The sequence below is a fragment of the Mobula birostris genome, chromosome 10 (assembly GCF_030028105.1).
Source record: "Mobula birostris isolate sMobBir1 chromosome 10, sMobBir1.hap1, whole genome shotgun sequence".
NCBI lineage: Eukaryota > Metazoa > Chordata > Chondrichthyes > Myliobatiformes > Myliobatidae > Mobula > Mobula birostris.
Genome location: NC_092379.1, coordinates 30,829,178 through 30,849,867, shown reverse-complemented (window position 1 = coordinate 30,849,867; position 20,690 = coordinate 30,829,178). Strand labels below are relative to the sequence as shown.

Here is a 20,690-nt window from a genome sequence, read left to right as displayed (position 1 = left end):
AACATCTGAAGCACAAGGTGACCTGTGGATACCCCAGATGTGCAGTGTGTGCTATGACCCTCAGAGAGACCTGTGGATACCCCAGATTTGTGGGCCAAAGGGTCTGTATTGTGTTGTAGGTTTTCTATATTTCTATGTTTCTATGTGCAGTGTGTGCTGTGACCCTCAGGGTGACCTTGGACACCCCAGATGTACAGAAAGTGCTGTGATCTTCAGCGAGACCTGTGGACATCCCAGATATGCAATGTGTGCTGTGACCCTCAGAGTGACCTGTGATGGCACTGTCTGTGTTTGAGTTAGTGGATGAGACTCTCTCTGTTTCAGTTAGTTGACCTGTCTCTGCATGTGAATTATTTTATGAAACTTTCTGTATCTGAGTTAGTTGACCCATCTCTGTGTTTGAGTTAGCTGATGAGATTCTCTGTATTTGTGTTAGTTGACCCGTCTCTGCATGTGAATTATTTGATGAAACTCTCCGTATTTGAGTCACTTGACCCATTTCCATATTTGAGTTACTTGACCTGTCTCTGTGTTTGAGTCAGTTGATGAGACTCTCTGTGTTTCAGTTAGTTGACCCATCTCTGCATGTGAATTATTTGACGAAACTCTCTGTGTGCTTTTATTATATACTGTAACTTTTTGCGCTAATCAGTGTACATTGGTGGGTTCATGTTACAGCTGAGGAATTATGTAGTTCTGCTTATTTTAGGATTTTAGAGTGAAATGCGCTCTCAACCATTGTTCAACCTCACTGCAGAAATTATATCGCCCAGTTCCTGATATGGGATACATGTGTGCAACTGGTGTGCTATCTGTGCCAGGTATGCATCAAGTTACATCACTTCCCTGGGAATGCGCCTCTTGGAGAAAAGTCGATGTAAATTAATTATCTAATGATGCATAAGGCAGAATCCAAGGAAACCAGTTACCAGCGGGTAGGAGATACAGAAGCCTGAAGGCACACACTCAGCAATTCAGGAACAGCTTCTTCCCCTCTGCCATCCAATTCCTAAACAGACATTGATCCTGTGAACACTACCTCACTTTTTAGCATATATCATCTCAGTTTTTGCACTATTTTTAATCTATTCATTATACGTATACTTTATTCGATTTTTTTTCTTCTTCTATATTATGTATTGCATTGAACTGCTGCTGCTAAATAAACAAATTTCACGACACATGCCAGTGATAATAAGCCTGATTCTGATTTTATATACTACCTTGAGACTGGATTTAGATAGATCAGGTTATCCTGGGAGTGATCATCGTTGAACAGTTAGGCATTCATATACACTATGCACAACTGAAGACCACTAAGGAAATTATATTTTAACCTTCTAATCCCATGTCCCACCTCTTGTCTGCAAATGAACCAACCCCCTTCAACAAAGGTCCAGCCCAGGTTCCAAACTCCTGACGCCAACCCCCACCTCCTCAATCAGCTGACATACTAAAGACCCAACCCATGTATGAACTCAGGTCTGAACCACACCCTCACACACTTACTACAATCCTCTAAAGCCCTCAAAGCCTTGAACATCTCCCAGACAGCCTCCCCACAACCCTCATGCCAGAAGCTAACCCTGTACTCTCCCACTCACCCTGATCATCAGTCCATTTTCCTAAATTCCTGCCGCTTACCCGATCTCTGACCCAACCCCAGGCTTCAGTGTGGCCCATGACTACCAATCTCCTTTCTCTGCCAGGCACCACTCCCCAGGCAAGCCTGTCAGCATTGACGTGCCCTCCATGGCTACCACTGAATCTCACATGTTGGTCCATAACTGGGGAGCATAGACTATAGAACTCTAGAGCGCAGTACAGGCACTTCAACCCACAATGTTGTGCTAACCCTTTATCGTGCTCCAAGATCAAGCTAACACTTCTCTCACACATAGCCCTTCCTATTCTTTTCATCCAAATGCCTATCTAAGAGTCTCTTACATATTCCCAATGTATCTGCCTCTACCAACACCTTTGGCAGCACAATTAACGCATCTACCACTCTGTGTGAAAAAGCCTACCTGTGACATCCCACCTATACTTTCTTCCAATCATGATAAAGTTATGCTCCCTTGTATTAGGTTCAGAAGAGTGATTCCAGGAAGGAAAGGTTTACCATATGAACAGCAGTTGAAGGTTCTGGGCCTGTACTGACTGGAATTTAGAAGAATGAGGGGAGCTCTCATTGAAACCTATCGTATGTTGAAAGGCCTAGATAGTGTGGATGCAGAGAGGATGTTTCCTTTAGTAGGGGAGTCTAGGTCCAGAGGGCACAGCCTTAGAATAGACAGAGATAAGGAGAAATTTCTTTAGCCAGAGGGTGGTGAATCTGTGGAATTCATTGCCATGTCAGTGGGTGCATCTAAGGTGGAGATTAAAAGGTTCTTGATTAGTTAGGGTGAGTTAGGTTATGGGGAAAAGGCAGGAGAATGGGGTTGAGAGGGACGTGGATCAGCCATATGAAATGGAGTAGACTCGATGGGCTGAGTGGCCTAATTCTGCTTCTATGTCTTCTGGTCGTATGGTTGTATCGTCCCCCATCCGGGGTGATGTCAATGTTCATAAGAATGTGGCTCATTTCTATTAGCATGTCAGAGCAAGTGTTCAGTTCCGTACATTTCTCATCTTCTTGACCTGCTGCACATTGTGCATTTATATCAGATGCTCCCTTTGACTGAATATCTTTATCACTGATATCAATATGCCCTTGTGCTGTAATATGGGAGCTAATATCATTAGTTGTAACATGTCACTTTGTGTGATGGTAATATCACTGTATGTGTTGCATGCCATAGTACTCGAACACCACTAGTATCAGGATTTAAATTCTACTAATAATACTGTGTCACTTTGTGTGTGATTGCATCTTTGTCATTAGTGCATGTGATTATATCATTACTATTAATGCCGGTGTGTACTGGCATCGCCAGTGAAATTATTACTATGTCATTGTGTTTGCAAATATCATTACCGTAACCTTTCACAATGTTAGTGGTAATACCATTACTATTCAGGTGTCATTGCATGTACTGATAATTACAGTTCGAATGTCACCATGTCTGATGTCGCTACCATTATTGTGTCTCTGCGTGTATTAATATCACTAGTATTTGTGTTGAGTGTGTGTGTGTGTGTGTGTGTGTGTGTGTAAGTCCATAAGACCATATGACATAGGAGCAGAGTTAGGCTATTCAGCCTATCGAGTATGTGCTGTTATCATGGCTGATTAAATTACCCTCTCAACCCCATTCTCCTGACTTCTCCTGAAACCTTTGACACCCTTACTAACCAAGAACCTACCAAGCTCTGCTTTAAATATACTCAATGGCCTGGCCTCCACACCCACCCATGGCAAAGAATTCCACAGATCACCACCCTCTGGTTAAAGAACTCCCCACTCAACTCTGTTCTAAAAGTGTGTGTGTGTGTGTGTGTATGTGTGTGTGTATGTGCGTTTATACAGTCATTAATCTGACAATTTATGTCCTCATCCCAGTACTCTTAGTTTGGTGATGTGTGTTTTAATATCATTAGTATTCTGCTACTAAAATCATCTGCACTCAATTACGGTCCAGACACTCTTGAACTTCCAGCTTGCTGCTAGTGTCTTTCACAGTGAAGAGTGATGCAAAATACTTATTCAGTTTGTCTGCTATTTCCTAATCCCCCATTACTACCTCTCCATTTTCCAGTGGCCCAATATCTACTCTCACCTCTCTTTTACTCTTTATAGATCTGAAAAAAATGTTTGGTATCCTCTTTGATATTATTGGTTAGCTTACCTTCGTATTTCATCTTTTCCCCCCTTATGACTGTTTTTAGTTGCCTTCTGTTGGTTTTTAAAAGCTTCCCTATCCTCTAACTTCCCACTAATTTTTGCACTATTATATGCCCTCTCTTTTGCATTTATTTTTGCTTTGACATCCCTTGTCAGCTAGATTGTGTCATCCTGCCTTTAGAATACGTCTTTTTCTTTGGGATGCATCTTCCTGCGATTTCTTAAATGCTCCCATAAATTGCAGCCATTATCTGCCATTATCCCTGCTAGTGTTTCCTTTCAATCAGCTCCTCTCTCATGCCACTGTAATTTTTTTTAGTCCACTGTAATACTGATACATCTGATTTTAGCTTCTCCCCCTCAAATTGCATTATGATCACTACCTCCTAAAGGTTCCCTTACCTTCCTCTCCCTAATCAAGTCCAGTTCATCACACAATACCCAATCCAGAAGAGCTGATCCCCTAGTGGGCTCAACCACAAGCTGTTCTAAACAGCCATCTCATAGGCATTCAACAAACTCTCTCTCTCGGGATCCAACATCAGCACCAAATTGATTTTCCCAATCTACCTGCATATTGGATCCCCTGTGTCTATCGTAACATTGCCTTTTTGACATGCATTTTCTATGTCTCATTGTAAATTGTAATCCACATTCTGGCTACTGTTCGGAGGCCTGCATATAACTCCCATCAGGGTCGTTTTTACCCTTGCAGTTCCTTAACTCTGCTCACAAGATTCTATGTCTTTCAATCCTATGTCACTTCTTTCTCAGGATTTCATTTAATTTTTTACCAACAGAACCACCTCGCCTCTCTGCCTACCCACCAGTCGTTTCAATAAAATGTGTATTCTTGGATGTTAAGCTCCCAAACATAATCTTCCTTCAGCCACGACTCAGTGATACCCACAACGTCATACGCGCCAATCTCTATCTGCGCTACAAGATCTATATTCCGGGTGCATTCAAATATACTACCTTCAGTCCTATATTCATCACAGTATTTGAATTTGTCCCATCTTACACTGTCGTTGCTGTTGTTGCCTGTGTTGCTCTGTGCCGTGTGTTTGTTGCTATGCTGCACATTGTGAGCAGGCTGTGTTTGTGCTGAAGTGTGTGGTGACTCTTCAGGCTGCCCCCAGCGCACCCTTGGGTGTGTTGGTTTTTAACACAAATGACACATTTCACTGTGTGTCTCAATGTACTGTGAGAAATAAATCTGAATCTGATTCTACCATTAGAGTGTTCATCTGTGTGTGCTAATATTAATTGTTAATATTAATGTAACAGGTGACCATTGAATATCAGTTTTTATTGTTAAAGTGCACTTATGTATTCACCTTGGTAATGCTAAAATAGCTGCCTGTGCCTTTAAAAGAAAACGGTGATGTCATTTTTCATGGGTGAAGTAGAACAAAGAGTTGCCATGTTCTAGAAAGGACAACGTTCGAATGCTTTCCTCAGGTTTGATGAGGAAAGATTTTCACGAGTAAAATTGCAATAGAACATCTAAAACAGATAAAGGAATTTAAGACCCGAAAAAGTATTTGTTGTCCTGCGTGTGTACTTTTCCCCAGGTTACATTAATGAATCACTGTGTCTTCCAATACATTGGTATTAGTGTGAAAATATGTAGCTTACTGTATATCATGACTATTAACTACCATTAGCCAATTAGCATGTTGCTATGCATGTGCAGATGCTTTCTGCCATGACGCTGTGTGTGTATGTTGATAGGATTATGATTATTCACCTAGTGACCTCTTTATTAGGTACAACTTAATGCAAATATCTAGTTAGCCAATCATGTGGCAACAACTCAATACATAAAAGCATGTAGACATGGTCAAGAGGTTCATTTGTTGTTCAGACCAAACATCAGAATGGGGAAGAAATACGCGACTTTGACTGTGAAATGATCGTTGGTGCCAGTCGGGGTGGTTTGAGCATTTCAAAAACTAATCATCTTCTGGGATTTTCATGCACAACGGTCTCTAGAGTTTACAGGGAATGGTGCAAGAAACGAAAAAACAAGCCAGTGAGCGGCAGCTCTGTGAGAGAAAACACCTTGTTAATGAGAGAGGTCAGAGAAGAATAGCCAGTGGAATGCAACAGTAACCCAAAAAACCACATGTTACAACAGTGGTGTGCAGAAGGGTGTCTCTGAATACACAACATGTTGAACCTTGAAGTGGATGGGCTACAGCAGCAGAAGACCATGAACACACACTCAGTGGCCACTTTATTAAGTACAGGAGGTAACTAATAAAGTGGCTATTGAGTGTATGTGCAGATAGTTTTTTTGTGCTTCAAATCAGGTGAAGTTTGTATTTAAATCATAGTGCCACTGTTTGTGTGTGTGTCTGAGTGATGATTACTCTGCTCTTCATTGTGTTGTTGTATTCAGGCATGTCAGAGTATCCCTGCATTTGCTTTCCTTACCGGTCTCGGCGTTGGAGTCGGTGTCTAGACCCCATCCCTTCCTTTTGCCACCATTTAAAAACTGTCCCATTTTAGGGTTGGGTGGAATGCAGAAAAAGATTCAGTAAAGTGCTGTCAATCTGTCAAACAAACTCCTCACCAATACTTAAATCTGTCAAAATGTATTGCAGAATTTCTCTGATATCCAGTGCCACTCAAAGATTATTAAAATATTCTATTAACAAAGTTAAAATATGACTTCCTTCAAAAATAATTTGAAACACCAGACCATACCAGGAATTTTAAAATACAATCAGAATCAAAATATACAAACTAAAACAAATGAAGTAAATGTAAGAGATGTGAAACTTCTTGTTATCCCCGGCCATGCTCGATCTGCACCTGGCCCAATTTGTTTGGCAAGTCTCCTTGCCCAGATACTGGGAAATGGCAATGCCTCAGAAAGGCAGCGTCCATCATTAAGGACTCCTGTTAGCCAGGTCATGTCCCTTCTCATTGCTACCATCGAGAAGGAGATACAGGAGCCTGAAGATACACACTCAAATTTTTGGAAACAGCTCCATGCTTTCCACCATCAGATTTCTGAAAGGCCAATGAACCCATGAACACTATCTCAATACTTGCTTCCTCTCTTTATGCACTGCGCGCGCACGCACACACACACACACACACACACACACACACACACACACACACACAGACACACACACACACACACACACACACGTATAGTAATTTTGAAATTTATAGTTTTTTATTATTATATATTACACTGTACTGCTACAAAACAACAAATTTCATGACATATGCCGGTGATATTAAGCCTGATTCTGATTCTGACTCTGTCCCGCCTGAATCCACTGTTCATTCATGAAGTGCACCAGCTAACAGCTACTGCAAGGTATTCCAGTCAGCTGGTTACACACACAACTGCCATAGGACCATAAGACAAAGGAACAGAATTAGGCCATTTGGCCCATCGAGTCTGCTTCATCATTCCATCATGGCTGATTTATTATCCCTCTGAAACCCATTCTCCTGCTTTCTCCCATAGACTTTGACATCCTTATTGATTAAGAGCCTCTACTTTAAAGATATTCAATGACTTGTCTTCCACAGACATCTCCGGCAACAAATTCCACAGACTCACCACCCTTTGGCTAAAGAAGTTCCTCCTCATCTCTTCTATTCTGAAAGGGCATCCTTCCATTCTGAGGTTGTGGCATCTGGTCCGAGACTCCCCCACTATAGGAAACATCCTCTCCACGTCCACTCTATCTTGGCCTTTCAATATTCAACAGGTTTTAATTGGCAGTGGTTTCCCACAAACTCTGGGCCATTGCAGCACGATTCCTGTCAATAGCACAGAGTAAGTATGGAGCAGCATTGTATTACAGTACACACACAGAATGCTGGAGGAACTCAGCAACACACACACACAATGCTGGGAAGGGGGAGAAGAACCAGAGGGAAATGATGGGTGGGTAAGGAGAGAGGGAAACGGAAATTGGGAATGGTGAAACGGGGGGGGGGGGCTGAGGGCTTAGCCTCCCTAATATGTTGTGGTCCCTTAAAGAAGTAATAGCATAAGGTGTATCCTTATTATATTGCCTTATGCGGAAAATGTGACATTAAAATTTGTACTTATATCATATTATGTTATGCTATATTATATCATCATGGAGTCTTTTTTTATTCGATTACAACTTTATGCAAGTCTACAGGGAGTTTGGCCTCATCACGTAGGACATCAATAGCGTAGTTCCTTGGCAGCCAGCCAGCTAGTTTAAATAACGTTAGCTATGCTAATGAACAAATGACACCTGTTAAACTCACCTCAACATGTCTTTTACAGTCTTAACCCACCATGGGCAATAGAAAAGTCACTGTTGCAAACAGTGCAGTGAGCAACACTGTCATTATTTTTGACCCCTATTAGGCAGGGGTACACTTTAGTGTAGTCTGGGGTGAAGTACGGTTTATATTTTCTTTTTTTGGAACACTCTGCCATGGCGCTGTAGGACACTAAACTGAACTGATGGACAATGAAAGAGAGAGAGAGAGGTCGACTGTAAAGCCCACCCACAGAGAAAACTGATAAGTCTACTTAGCACAAAGAGAGACCAATCAGGATGCTCTCTCTGTCACTCTCTCACTACATCCCTCTCCCTCTCCTCTCTCAAAAAAATCAATTTCCGAGATATTGTATATAACTTGTGGGCATCAGGGAGCCACTATCAATATGTGGGAGACTCCCAGAACTTCTGGGAGAGGTGGGATGTCTGTTATGAGGTGTCAGAGCACAACTTCAGAGCTTTTGTCATGAACGTTGCTGTAAGCTTGCATTCTGTGTATTCTGCAAATGTCCCTGGTTCACTTCAGTAATGGCATTTTTATCAACCCAATTGAAGTACACCCACTTTGGGACTGCTTGGTCAAGCACCTTTGCTCTATCCGCAAAAACAGGATTTCCCAGTGGCCAACCATTCTCGTTCCACTTCCCACTCCCATTCCAGCATGGTGGTCCACAGCCTCCTCTACTGCCACTCTTAGGTTGGAGGAACAACACCTCATATTCTGTCTGGCTAGCCTCCAACCTGTTGGAATGAACATCAATTTCTCTCAATTTCGGTAATGTTTCCAACTCCCCCTTTCCTTTCCGTCTTCTCCCATTCCCCATTCTGGCTCCCCTCTTACCTCCACTCTTCTTCCCATCACCTCCTCCTGGTGCCTCTCGTCCTTCCTTCTCTCCCATGGTGCTCTCTACTCTCCTATCAAAGGGTCATTTACAATGACCAATTATTCTACTAACCATAACATCTTTGGACTGTGGGAGGAAACCGGAGCACCTGGAGGAAATTCACCCATTGCACGGGGAGGACATACAGACTCCTTAGAGATGACGCTGGAATGGAATTCTGAACTCCAATGCCCCGAGCTGTAATAGTGTCACAGTAACTGCTACGCTGGTGTCGTATGTTTTAGAATAATGTTTAACATCTTAAAATAATGTTTCTCATTGAGATTTTTTAAAATATTGTTGAAATGGATTTAATTTAAAAAATTTGTAACAGATAACTAAAAATTTAATGAATGTTATTACGGCAACATATAATTAAAACTATTGAAACCAAACAAAATGACCCAGCAACCCTTTTGTGATGAATGGGATCCTGCCTCTTTCCTGCAGAACCTCTGCACCACTGATACTTAACGTCAGAGGGAGAGCTTAGTGCGTCTGGCCTTCATCTCCTATTGGGCTTCCATCTTTGGCCAAGCAGGCGTGGATGTCAAATGAGTGTCGGAGGCAGACACTCACAACAGTCAAGTGCCTAGACTAGGAAAGTTACAGGTGAAGTGTCGGTAAATGGGATTCGTTCTGATAGGTTGTGTGAAGAGTGTGGGCTGAAGGGCCTGTGTCTGTGCTGTATGATTCTGTGAGACGACCTGCCAGGCGGCATGATAACGCGGCGGTTAGTGTCGCACTATTACAGAGCCAGGGACTGGGGTTGAGTTCTGTCACTGTCTGTAAGGAATTTTGTACTTTCTCCCCTTGACCCTGTGAGCTTCCTCCGGGTGCTCCAGAGGAAATTCTAAAGTTAGCAGGTTAGTTGGTCACGTGGATAATTGGGGGTGTGGCCTCCTCAACAGGCCAGAGGGTCAGTTACCAAGTTATATCTCTAAAAAAATAAAAATAAAACTCCACAGCACACTGAGACAATGTTTACCAGTGCAGGCGTTTGTCAGTCACTGTTTCTTTACGTATGTACCAGCTGGTGTGTGTATAATTAGAGATATTGCACCTCAGGAGATGATCTTTTCTGCACCTCACTGAAAGTGGGGGCATTCACAGGATGCATGTACTCTGCTGCACGGACATTCATCAAGAGCAGAGGACACATGCGGGAATACTGTGTAAATCATCCCAGCCTGGATGAGGTACAGGGTCATGCCACCACAGCCCAAAATTATCCGAACCCGAGCATTCCATCAGAGTGTGCACCAACCCAACCCAACCCATGGAGTTGGATCTCATGAGTCACTATCGGTTTATATGACATTGGGAAGTCTCTTGGAGTGACCTTTGCATTTATAACTATCATTATGTACCTGTTCACTTCTGTCAGCACCTCCACACCTCCCAGACCAAGAGGCAGGCTGCAGATCTGTACCATTGGTGGATGAGAACAAAAGAATATCCAGATGGGTTAAACTGATTTTATTATCTCCATGGGAACCGAGATGTTAATATCAATAGGGATTAAGAAATCTCAACTGTCTGTGCCTTTGATGTATTAATTGAATGATATCAGTTGAAGCAAACAGCTCATTGCCTGGCTTGAAGCAACAAGCAAGAAGCTTTGACACCTTAAGCAGAGTTTGGTTTGGTTTAACATGCTGTTATTTATTTGGCGCTGGTGAGTTAGACAGTCATTTTGTCTTCGTTCTTCAAAATGTGCAGAACTTTTCTGCAGTAATCTCTGAAGCATATGTACATGATTCAGCTATAATTACTGAAGCAATATTGCAATTTTTATTGCATGTATTGATGAATCATTGTGACATGCCCTGTGCATCTATAGCACCAACAGGTGTTAGGAATGACTGTAAACTCAAGATAACACTAGCACAAGATAAGGAGAGTCTGGCTTTATTCTCACTGGAAGCTAGGAGCTGAGGGGTGACCTTACAGAGGTCACAAAATCATGAGGGGCATAGATATGCCAGATAGATCTTTTTCCTGGGGCAGAGGATTCTTATACCAGAGGGCACAGCTTTAAGGTGAGGGGAGATCTAAGGGGTAGGTTTTCCACACAGAGTGGTGAATATCTGCAGTGAACACACAGAAGAGGTAGCTGACGCAGATATAATTACAACATCAAAGAAACATTTGGACAGCCTGATGACATTCACATCCATTTCTCCGCCCTCTCCCTTCTCTTTTCTATTCCCCACCCTGGCCCTTTACCTTTTCTCCTCATCTGCCTATCACCTCCCCCTTCCCTTTCTCCTATGGTCCACTCTCCTCTCCTGTCAGATTCCTCCTTCTCCAGCCCTTTACCTTTCCCACCCACCTGGCTTCACCTATCACCTTCTGGCTTGTCCTCCTCCCCCTTCCCCACCTTTTTATTCTGGCCTCTTCCCCCTTCCTTTCCAGTCCTGTTGAAGAGTCTCGGCCTAAAACATCGACTGTTTATTCATTTTCATAAATGCTGCCTGACCTGCTGAGTCCCTCCGGCATTTTGTGCTCAAACAGGAAAGGAGTAGAGGGATATGGACCTGGTATGGGCAGAGGGATTGGCATAACCAGACATCATGGATAAGATGGTTAGAGTGACATCGATACTAACTTGACCCCAATCTTTAACACACACGAAAAGAACAAGTGACATCCACCCACAAGGGGTCATGAATTTGATTCCGTGTTGGTGGGACAAGGCTCAGGTTTAAATTGAACTGTGCTATGTCTTTCTATAATTCTTATTAAAAAAAGTGTCTCAGCTCTAGCACAACAAATACCAAGATCTGTCACAATAGAGAAGATGCTCTCCATATCCACCCTGTCATTTTTCAGTCAAGTCTCTTCTCAGTCTTCGAAACAGCAGGGACACAGCCGATCGTAATCACATGCTGAAAATCCAGAGTAACACACATAAAATGCTGGAGGAACTCAGCAGCAGCTGGAAATGAAGTAACAGTTGATATTTCAGGCTGAGACTCTTTATCAGGACTGGAAAGGAAGGGGAAGACACCAGAATAAAAAGGTGGGGAGAGGGAGGGGAAGTTAGAATGCGATAGGTGAAGCCAGGTGGGTGGGAAAGGTAAGGGGCTGGAGAAGAAGGAATCTGATAGGAGAGGAGAGTGGACCATGGGAGAAAGGGAAGGAGCAGGGGCACCAGGAGGAGGTGATAGGCAGGTGAGGAGAAGAGGTAAGAGGCCAATGTCGGGAATAGAAGAAGCGGGGTGGGGGGGGGGGGACATCTGTACATTAATACAGCCTATCCAACCTTTTCTCTGAAGACCCATCCCATCCACTTATTTCGTTGTAAGACAGCAGTACATATCTGCCCGGCTCCAATGAGACTCCTAGCAAGAAGGTAGTGGCTTTCTGAACCACTCTGCAAGCTTGAGCATGTTGTCTGGGCTGACACCAGTGCAGGACTGAAGAGATGCTACGGGGTGAGACATTCAGCCATTTGGGTAGATGTGGAAAGGGTCTCAAGGCACTATTTAGAAGAAAAGCAAGGGATTTCTACCTTATCTCCCAGCCAATGTTCCCTCTAATATGTAATGATCAGTGTGTGCAAAAATCTTGTGCTGTGTAATTTGATTGTATACGATCGTAAAATATACTTAAACTGCCAATGAGGTAGAGGGAGACAACCTTTTGTGCAGTTTAAATTCCTTTGTGTGCCAACAGCAAAAGAAGTGTGTGCGCGCACGCAGACACACACACACACACACTGCAAATAAAACAACCTCTGACACCCGCCCCCCGCCGTATACTTTCCTCCATTCACTTTAAAATGATGCAATCGACAGCACATTACAGGCCCTTCGGCCCACAATGTTGTGCTGACCATGTAACCTATTCTAGAAACTGCCTAGAATTTCCCTACCACATAAATCTCTATTTTTCTAAGCTCCATGTACCTATCTAAGAGTGTCTTAAAAGGCCCTATTGTATCTGCCTCCACCACCTTCGCTGGCAGTGCATTCTACCCACCCACCACTCTCTGTGTGAAAAACTTACCTCAGACATCCTCCTTGTACCTACTTCCAAGCACAAAGATCATCTTACACACCTCTACCAGGTCACCTCTCAGCCTCTTTGCTCCAAAGAGAAGAGATCTAGCTTGAGACACGCTCGCAAATGCGGGCAGCATCCTGGTAAATCTCTGCACCTTCTCTAAAGCTTCCATATCCTTCCTGTAATGAGAAATGAATACAATACTCCAAGTGTGGTTTAACCAGAGTTCTCTGGAACTGCGATATTACCTCGTGGCTTTTGAACACAATCCCACCAAATAATGAAGGCCAGCACACCATACGCCTTCTTAACCACTTTACTAACTTTGCGTGGTATAGTGGGCCAAGTGCGAGCTTCATGAGTGCAAACTAGCTGCTGCATGTTGTTTGGGAGCGCATTTTCAAGTGACTCCCATCAAGTTTGCGGCTCCAGGGATAGTGAAAGTGTCACTGCGGAGTGGAGACTTTACTGCCTGTTTCACCTGTTTAACTGGAATCTCTGTTTCTTCCCAAAGATCTACCCTGCGGTGAGCAACATGAACCCCAGCCTGGGGTCGATGAACAGCTATATGAGTGTGAACTCCATGGGCTCCGTTGGAAACCTGTCGCCCGCTTCGCTCAACGTGTCCTACACCAACCTGAGTCCCCCGCTCTCTGTGCTGCCGTCCACTGTCAGTCCCATCACCAACGGCCTCTCATCCGTGCAGAGCTCCATCAGCCCGGGCATTGGACCTCCTGGAGGTCAGACTGCCCCCATCAATTCCATGTCCCCTTACCAGACGGTGAACCAGCCTCTGGGCTCGCTGGCTTACTCACCGGGGCTGGGCAGAGGGAAGGAAGCCAAATCGTACCGCAGGACCTTCAGTCACGCCAAGCCGCCATACTCCTACATCTCCCTGATCACCATGGCCATCCAGCAAGCCCCCAGCAAGATGCTGACCCTCAATGAGATCTACCAGTGGATCATGGACCTCTTCCCATACTACAGGGATAACCAGCAGCGGTGGCAAAACTCCATCCGCCACTCACTCTCCTTCAATGACTGCTTTGTCAAAGTGCCCCGCTCTCCAGATAAACCGGGCAAAGGCTCCTACTGGGCTCTTCACCCAGACTCGGGCAACATGTTCGAGAACGGCTGCTACCTGCGCCGCCAGAAGCGCTTCAAGTGTCAGAAGGAGAAGCTGGCCTCACGCTCGGGCCTCGAGCAGGCTTCCAAGGGACTGGAGGCCGGACAGGACGGCAAGACACCCAGCCCCAGCTCGGAGGATGCCGAGTCCAGCCAGTCAGACACCTCGCCAGGATCGGAAGAGCAGAGGACTCTGACGGAGCTGCGGTGCCAGAGAGTGGAGGGTTCGAACCCGGCGGCTGCCGCTTCGCCTGCCCCGTTGCCACAGGCCATGACCCATCCCCTGCTGACGCCCCCCATGCAGCACCTGCCTGACCTCCAGAGCGAGCTAAAGATGGACCCTCACTACAGCTTCAACCACCCCTTCTCAATCACCAACCTGATGTCCTCTGAGCAGTCGCACAAGATTGACCTGAAGCTCTATGAGCAGCCTCTTCACTACGGCAACACGTACAACTCACTGCTGAGCAAGGCCAGCTTCGAAACTCCCAGCCCAATTAATGATTCCTGTCCCTACTATCAGGTGATGTACAACAGGTCTGTACTCAACACGTCGTAACAGCGGCTTCCCCATGCCGCAGAGCCAGTGGCTAGAGGTGCCGTCCTTTCCCTGTACTAACCCTCCAGAACTTCTTCTCCCTCTTTGTGTTCTCCAGGGACTCACTAGCGCCACCATCCCCTACCAGCCCACCATTCCCATCCTACACAAGAGGAGTGGAGGAGGAGTAGGCACTCGGCCCCTCAAGCCCACCCCGTCATTCAAGGGTGCCATGGTAGTATCACAGTTAGAGTGATGCTATTACAGCTAGGGGTGTTCCTGAGTTCAGAGTTCAAATCTGGCTCCGTCTCTAAGAAGTTTGTGTGTTCTCCCCATGAACTGTGTGGGTTTCCTCCGGGTGCTCCGGTTTCCTCCCACAGTCCAAAGACAGACCAGTTAGTAGGTTAATTGGTCATTGAAAACTGTCCTGTGATTATGGGTTAAACTTATGGGTGCTGGTGGCATAGCTCGTATACCCAGAAGGGCCTGTTCCACCATGTATTTCTAGGCAAGTACAAAATGACATCTCCTCTCCTGTGTTCTCGTTCCCCATCACCCTCAATTATTGGAGCTTTCTAATACTTATCTATCTCATGACTTGCCTGCATCACAGACAGAACATGCCAGAGATTCACCAGCGACAGAGAGAAAATGGTTCCACACACTTCAGTCTTAAGTATCCAGCCCTTGTGTCCACATTCCCTTTTCTATGATTCTCCCAGATGTCGAAACATCCCAACATCTACCCCGTCCAGCCCCTTTAAAACCTTATCTGATTGAATAAGGTTATCCTCATTCTTCTTTCTTTATTGAGATACCGCAGGGAGTAGGCCACACTGCCCAGCAATCCGCTGATTTAAACTGAGCCTAATCACAGGACAATTTATAATGACCAATTAACCTAGCAACCAGCATATCTTTGGACTGAGGGAAGAATCCGTAGCATTCAGAGAAAACCGTGCATTCCACATTCTGCAGACTCCTTATGAATGACGTCAGAATTGAACTCCAAGCTCCTAGACCCCAAGCTATAATAGCGTTGCGCTAACTGCTACACTGCTGTGGTGTGGCGCCTAATGTACACGCCTATAATGTTGGCTGGCTTGCAGCCGCAAAGTCCTTACAACAGAATTCCCATTCCTGGATTTTACACGGCAGTAACCTCGAGGCAGAATCCCTGACTTGGGACAGATCTCGAACAGTACAATCTCCAGAATGGACTGGAAACTGGGAGAACAGATCACCTTTTGACTGGCTGACACAGGTGGGATTTCAAGCAAAGGAACAGCCTCAGTGAGGATAATGTTGGTCTTGTCTTTCTGACAAGAGAAATAAGTTGGGAATAGATTGGGAGGTGCCATTGGACGAGATTTGCCCCTCCCGCTGCTCAAAGATGGACTTGGAAAAGATGAGAGAAATAAGGGCGGGAGTTGACTCGAGCCTGCTCACTAAGATTGGAGCTCATTTGAGACCCACTTCCACATCAGTTCCCCCAGAGCCCCCTCAGGTATCTCAGCCTTAAGCGGGCACCACGGTGGTGTAGCAGTTAGCATGACACTATCACAGCTCGAGTTCAGAGTGCAATGCCAACATCATCTGTAAGGGGTCTGTGGAATGTGTGGGTTTTCTCTGGGTGCACCGGTTTCCAAAGACATACCGGTTAGTAGGTTGATTGGTCAATGTAAATTAGGCTGGGGTTAAATCACTGGTACTGGGGGTTAAATCACCAGTATTGGGGGTTAAATCACCGGTACTGGGGGTTAAATCACCGGTATTGGGGTTTGCCAGGAGGTGCAGCTCAAAGGGCCTGATGGGCCACTCCATGCTGTATCCCTAAATAAATAAACTCATGAGGGTTAAACATGAACTCAATGGGCCGAAGGGTTGTTTTTTCTGCTGCATGACCTGTGACCCCTCAAAATCCATGGTTCTCTGGGATGGAAAACTCTAGAAGTTCTCAACCGTTCTGATGTCAAACCAAAATGCAAAACTCTTTATTCTGAAGTGATGCCCCATTGGCAATGGATTGGGAATATTGAGCAGATTGGGTTCATCGAGCAATCTCTGTGCATTGGGGGGGTGGCTTTGCTTGGAGTGGGTCAATTACAAGGAAGTGAATTGGTACTAGGGGTGGTGAGAGGACAGAAATGTGCTGTCCTCACAGCTGAAGCATAAGCTCCTAAGGCCGTAAAACATAAGCCATTCAGCCAATTGGGTCTGTTCCTCCATTCCATCATAGCTGATTTATTATCCCTCTCAAGCCTGTCCTCCTGCCTTTTCCCTGTAACCACTGACGCCCTGACTAATCAAGAACCTATCAACTTCTGCTTTAAATATAGGCAATGACTTGGCCTCCATTGCGACCCGTGGCAATGAATTCCACAGATTCACTATGCTCTAGTTAAAGAAATTCCTCCTCATCCCTTTTCTAAATGGACATCCCTCTATTCTGAAGCTGCGCCCTCTGGTCTTAGACTGCCTCACTACAGGAAACACCCTCTCCACATCCATTCTGTCCAGACCTTTCAATATTCAATTGATTTCAATGAGATCCCTCCTCATTCTTCTAAACTCTGGCATGTACAGGCCCAGAGCCATCAAACACTTCTCATATGTTAACCCTTTCACTCTGGGATCATTCTCCAATTCTCCAATCCATCCAAAGGTTTATAGGAAGTATCTCTCTGCAATCGTTTCCCAGCGGTAGTTTGGGAGAGGGGTCACCTGGAAGACTCATGGGGGATTTCTTCCCAATGAATCACAGGATTTATTGATATCTGAATCTCAGGTACATTTTACTGGTCCATTTCCCCTGCTGAACTTGGATTAGGAGGTGAAAGTCACCCTGAGACACACCTGAGTTAGTAATAATCTGTACGTGTCTCCCTTCGGGCTCTGATTACAAGTCCTCATTATTAAACATAACACAATAACTCACCAGCAAGTAACAGATAAAATTCCTGAGTCCCTGGAACTGCAGCCCAGCTCCAAGCAGCGCGCCGGAACCAGTAACCCCCAGAAATGTATCCCAGCAGCATTCTTGGGAGTGTGTCCTAGTAACACTTAATATCCCTGGAATTGTATCCCAAGCCTCAGTCAGCACCTCTGGGACCATATCATGGCAATAATCAACCTTCCTGGAAAAGTGTCTCAGTAACATTTTGCGACTGTACCTCAGTAACCGGCTGTCTCTCTGGAATTGTATCCCAGAAATCGTCAAATGACTTCTCAGCCACTGGAAGGTACCTCTGGAATTGTACTCAAGGAGCAGTCAACAACGATGAAACTGTATCCTAATAGTAGGAAGTAGCATTGGAACTATATATCCTGGCAACAGTCAGGACCCCGGGAACTATATCCTGGTAACATACAGGACCCCAGGAAATATATCCTGGTAGCAGGCAACACCTCAGAAACTGTATCCTAGCAACAGTTGGCATCTCAGTAACTGTATCCCGGCAACAGTCAGCATCTCAGTAACTGTATCCCAGCAATAGTCGGCATCTTAGTAACTGTATCTGGGCAACAGTCAACATCTCAGTAACTGTATCCTGGTAACAGGCAGCATCTCAGGAACTGGCATTTCTGGAACTGCAATCTAGCAACAGTCATGACCTCAGGAACTGTATCCCAGCAACTGTCAGTATCTCTAAAACTGTTTCCAGGCAACATCTCAAGAACTGTGTCCTGGCAACAGTCGGCATCTCTGGAACTGTAAGCAAGGTCAGGAGTGAATGTCAGGATTGGCAGAAAAGGACTCTGGGAGGAGATAGGAAAAGGAATAATGGGTGGATGGGGGGCAAGCCAATCACGTAAAGTTTCCAATTAATTTAAACTGTAAGAGAACTAGAAGTTGCAGGACCATCATCATCTCTGCAGTTTGAATGTAGAATAGACAAGATTTTGTATCTTTTAGTAATTGGTTTGTGAAGTGAATGTAGATATTGTCCTTTGGCTGAAATGTATAAAACAGATTGAATTTAATTTTATTAAGCTTATTGTAAATCTTCACATAATGGATCTGGGTCCTTGAGATTAGTTGCTATATTTAAAATGTGTTAGCAATGTTTTTCTTTCCTTGTATCTTTAATGCATCGTAGAGTAGTTGGTTAAACTCTTTATTTAAATACTCATTGAGAAAGGGGGAGGGAAGCCACAATGGAAATCCAAGCCTTCTAAGAACAGCCTCCCGACACCGCTCACACTTCAGTGGGGACAATGATGCACACGCAAGTGTGATCAGGCCGGACAGTGTGGCCATTTTAACTGAGCCTAGTGCCCCAGGGACTGTATCCAGCCCTACAGCCACAGGGGCAGTAATCAGCCCAACCAGTCCCCAAGCAACAGGGACTGTAACCAGTCCTAACACCAAAGGTACTGTAACCAGTCCTAGAGCAACAGAGACTGTAACAGTCTTGGAGCCACAGGGACTGTAACGAGTCCTAACACCAAAGGTACTGTAACCAGTCCTAGAGCAACAGAGACTGTAACAGTCTTGGAGCCACAGGGACTGTAACGAGTCCTAACACCAAAGGTACTGTAACCAGTCCTAGAGCAACAGAGACTGTAACAGTCTTGGAGCCACAGGGACTGTAACGAGTCCTAACACCAAAGGTACTGTAACCAGTCCTAGAGCAACAGAGACTGTAACAGTCTTGGAGCCACAGGGACTGTAACGAGTCCTAACACCAAAGGTACTGTAACCAGTCCTAGAGCAACAGGGATAGGGACTGTAGCAGTCCTGGAACCACATGGTACTGTAACTAGTTTGAGAACCACAGGGACATAACAACACAGGTACTATATCAGGCCTAGTCCCTAAGGGAAGTTTGTACTGTGACCAGGCCTCAGACCAGATCTGGTAATGGAGATGCAGATGCTGTAACTGGCTCCAGTTTCCCAGGCACCACAAACAAGCTGGTTACAGCCCTGGCCCTCAGGCTGGTACTGGTGTAATACCAACACCGTATCCCAATGCCCTTTGTTATTTGGTGATGAATTGCCCCCACAGAGAGCCACAGCCATTCCAAGCCTCGTGCCCTGCTGTGCTCTACAACCAAGCATCATCCGCCCAGTGGGTTTTGTGTCCTTCCCATTTGAAGAAAGTGAGGATGAAGAACAGGAGTGGAGGGCCTTGTCTCTGCCAGATCATGTGACATTTCTGATCCATGTTAAATTTAAGGTGACAACTATGTAATATTAAAAACATATTTTCAGTACCGCCACCTCATTCACTTGTTTTTACTTTGCAAAATTTCACTCATTGTCATGAGGTGATTTTCATCCACAAGTATTATACAGGGAATGAGGGACTGAGATACGTCGAAAGGGAGAGGGAGAGGGAGAGGGAGAGGGAGACTGGGAGAGAGGGGGAGGGAGAGGGAGACTGGGAGACACACTGAGATGGTGAAATACTCAGATAGAATGACCAGGGAAAAGAGACAAGCAGATAGTCAAAGTAAAATTTATTATCGAAGTACGTACCGTGTTCAGTACCATATATCCTGTACTACCATGAGACCCATTTTCCTGTATTTACAGGAAAATTAAAAATACAATAGAATTGATTTAAAAAATACACAAACAAAGACGCAGGTGAAAGAAGCAGACAGGAAGACAGAGAAGGAGAAGGGGAGAGGCAGCTGGTGAGAATGTAACCAAGAGGAATGGGAAGATGGGATGAATGTGACAGGGGAAGTGGACTGAGAAACGAAATGTCTCCATTACATTGACAGCTGCATTGGTGCTGCTTCCTGTGCCTGCATAGACCTCATCAAATCTATCACCTTCGCTATGAGTTCCACCCCACTCTCAAATTCATGTGGACCATTTCTGATACTTCTAGATTTCTCTGCCTCCATCACAGCAGCCAAACTATCCACTGATAATGACTATAAATCCACAGCTAGTTGCCTCTCCTATCTGATTGTGACTCCATCTGCTATTCACCGCTCCCATTATCACCTCCTTTACCTGTCAGATCCAAACACTAGTCGCCTTTGTTTTCTCTCTTTCTCCCTCGAGCATCTGTCTCCAACTTCACCCTCCCC

The 20,690-nt window shown here is 44.9% G+C and overlaps 1 protein-coding gene across 1 annotated transcript in view; it reads left to right on the top strand.

Moving 5' to 3' along the window:
- LOC140203932 (hepatocyte nuclear factor 3-alpha-like) overlaps positions 1-19,859 on the top strand; it is a 44,540-nt gene extending 24,681 nt beyond the window's left edge. The window contains exon 2 of the mRNA XM_072270101.1: positions 13,492-19,859. Coding sequence (XP_072126202.1) covers positions 13,492-14,661 — 1,170 coding nt within the window. The 3' untranslated portion in view covers positions 14,662-19,859. The remainder of the gene's footprint in view (positions 1-13,491) is intronic.
- The last annotated feature ends 831 nt before the right edge of the window (positions 19,860-20,690 follow it).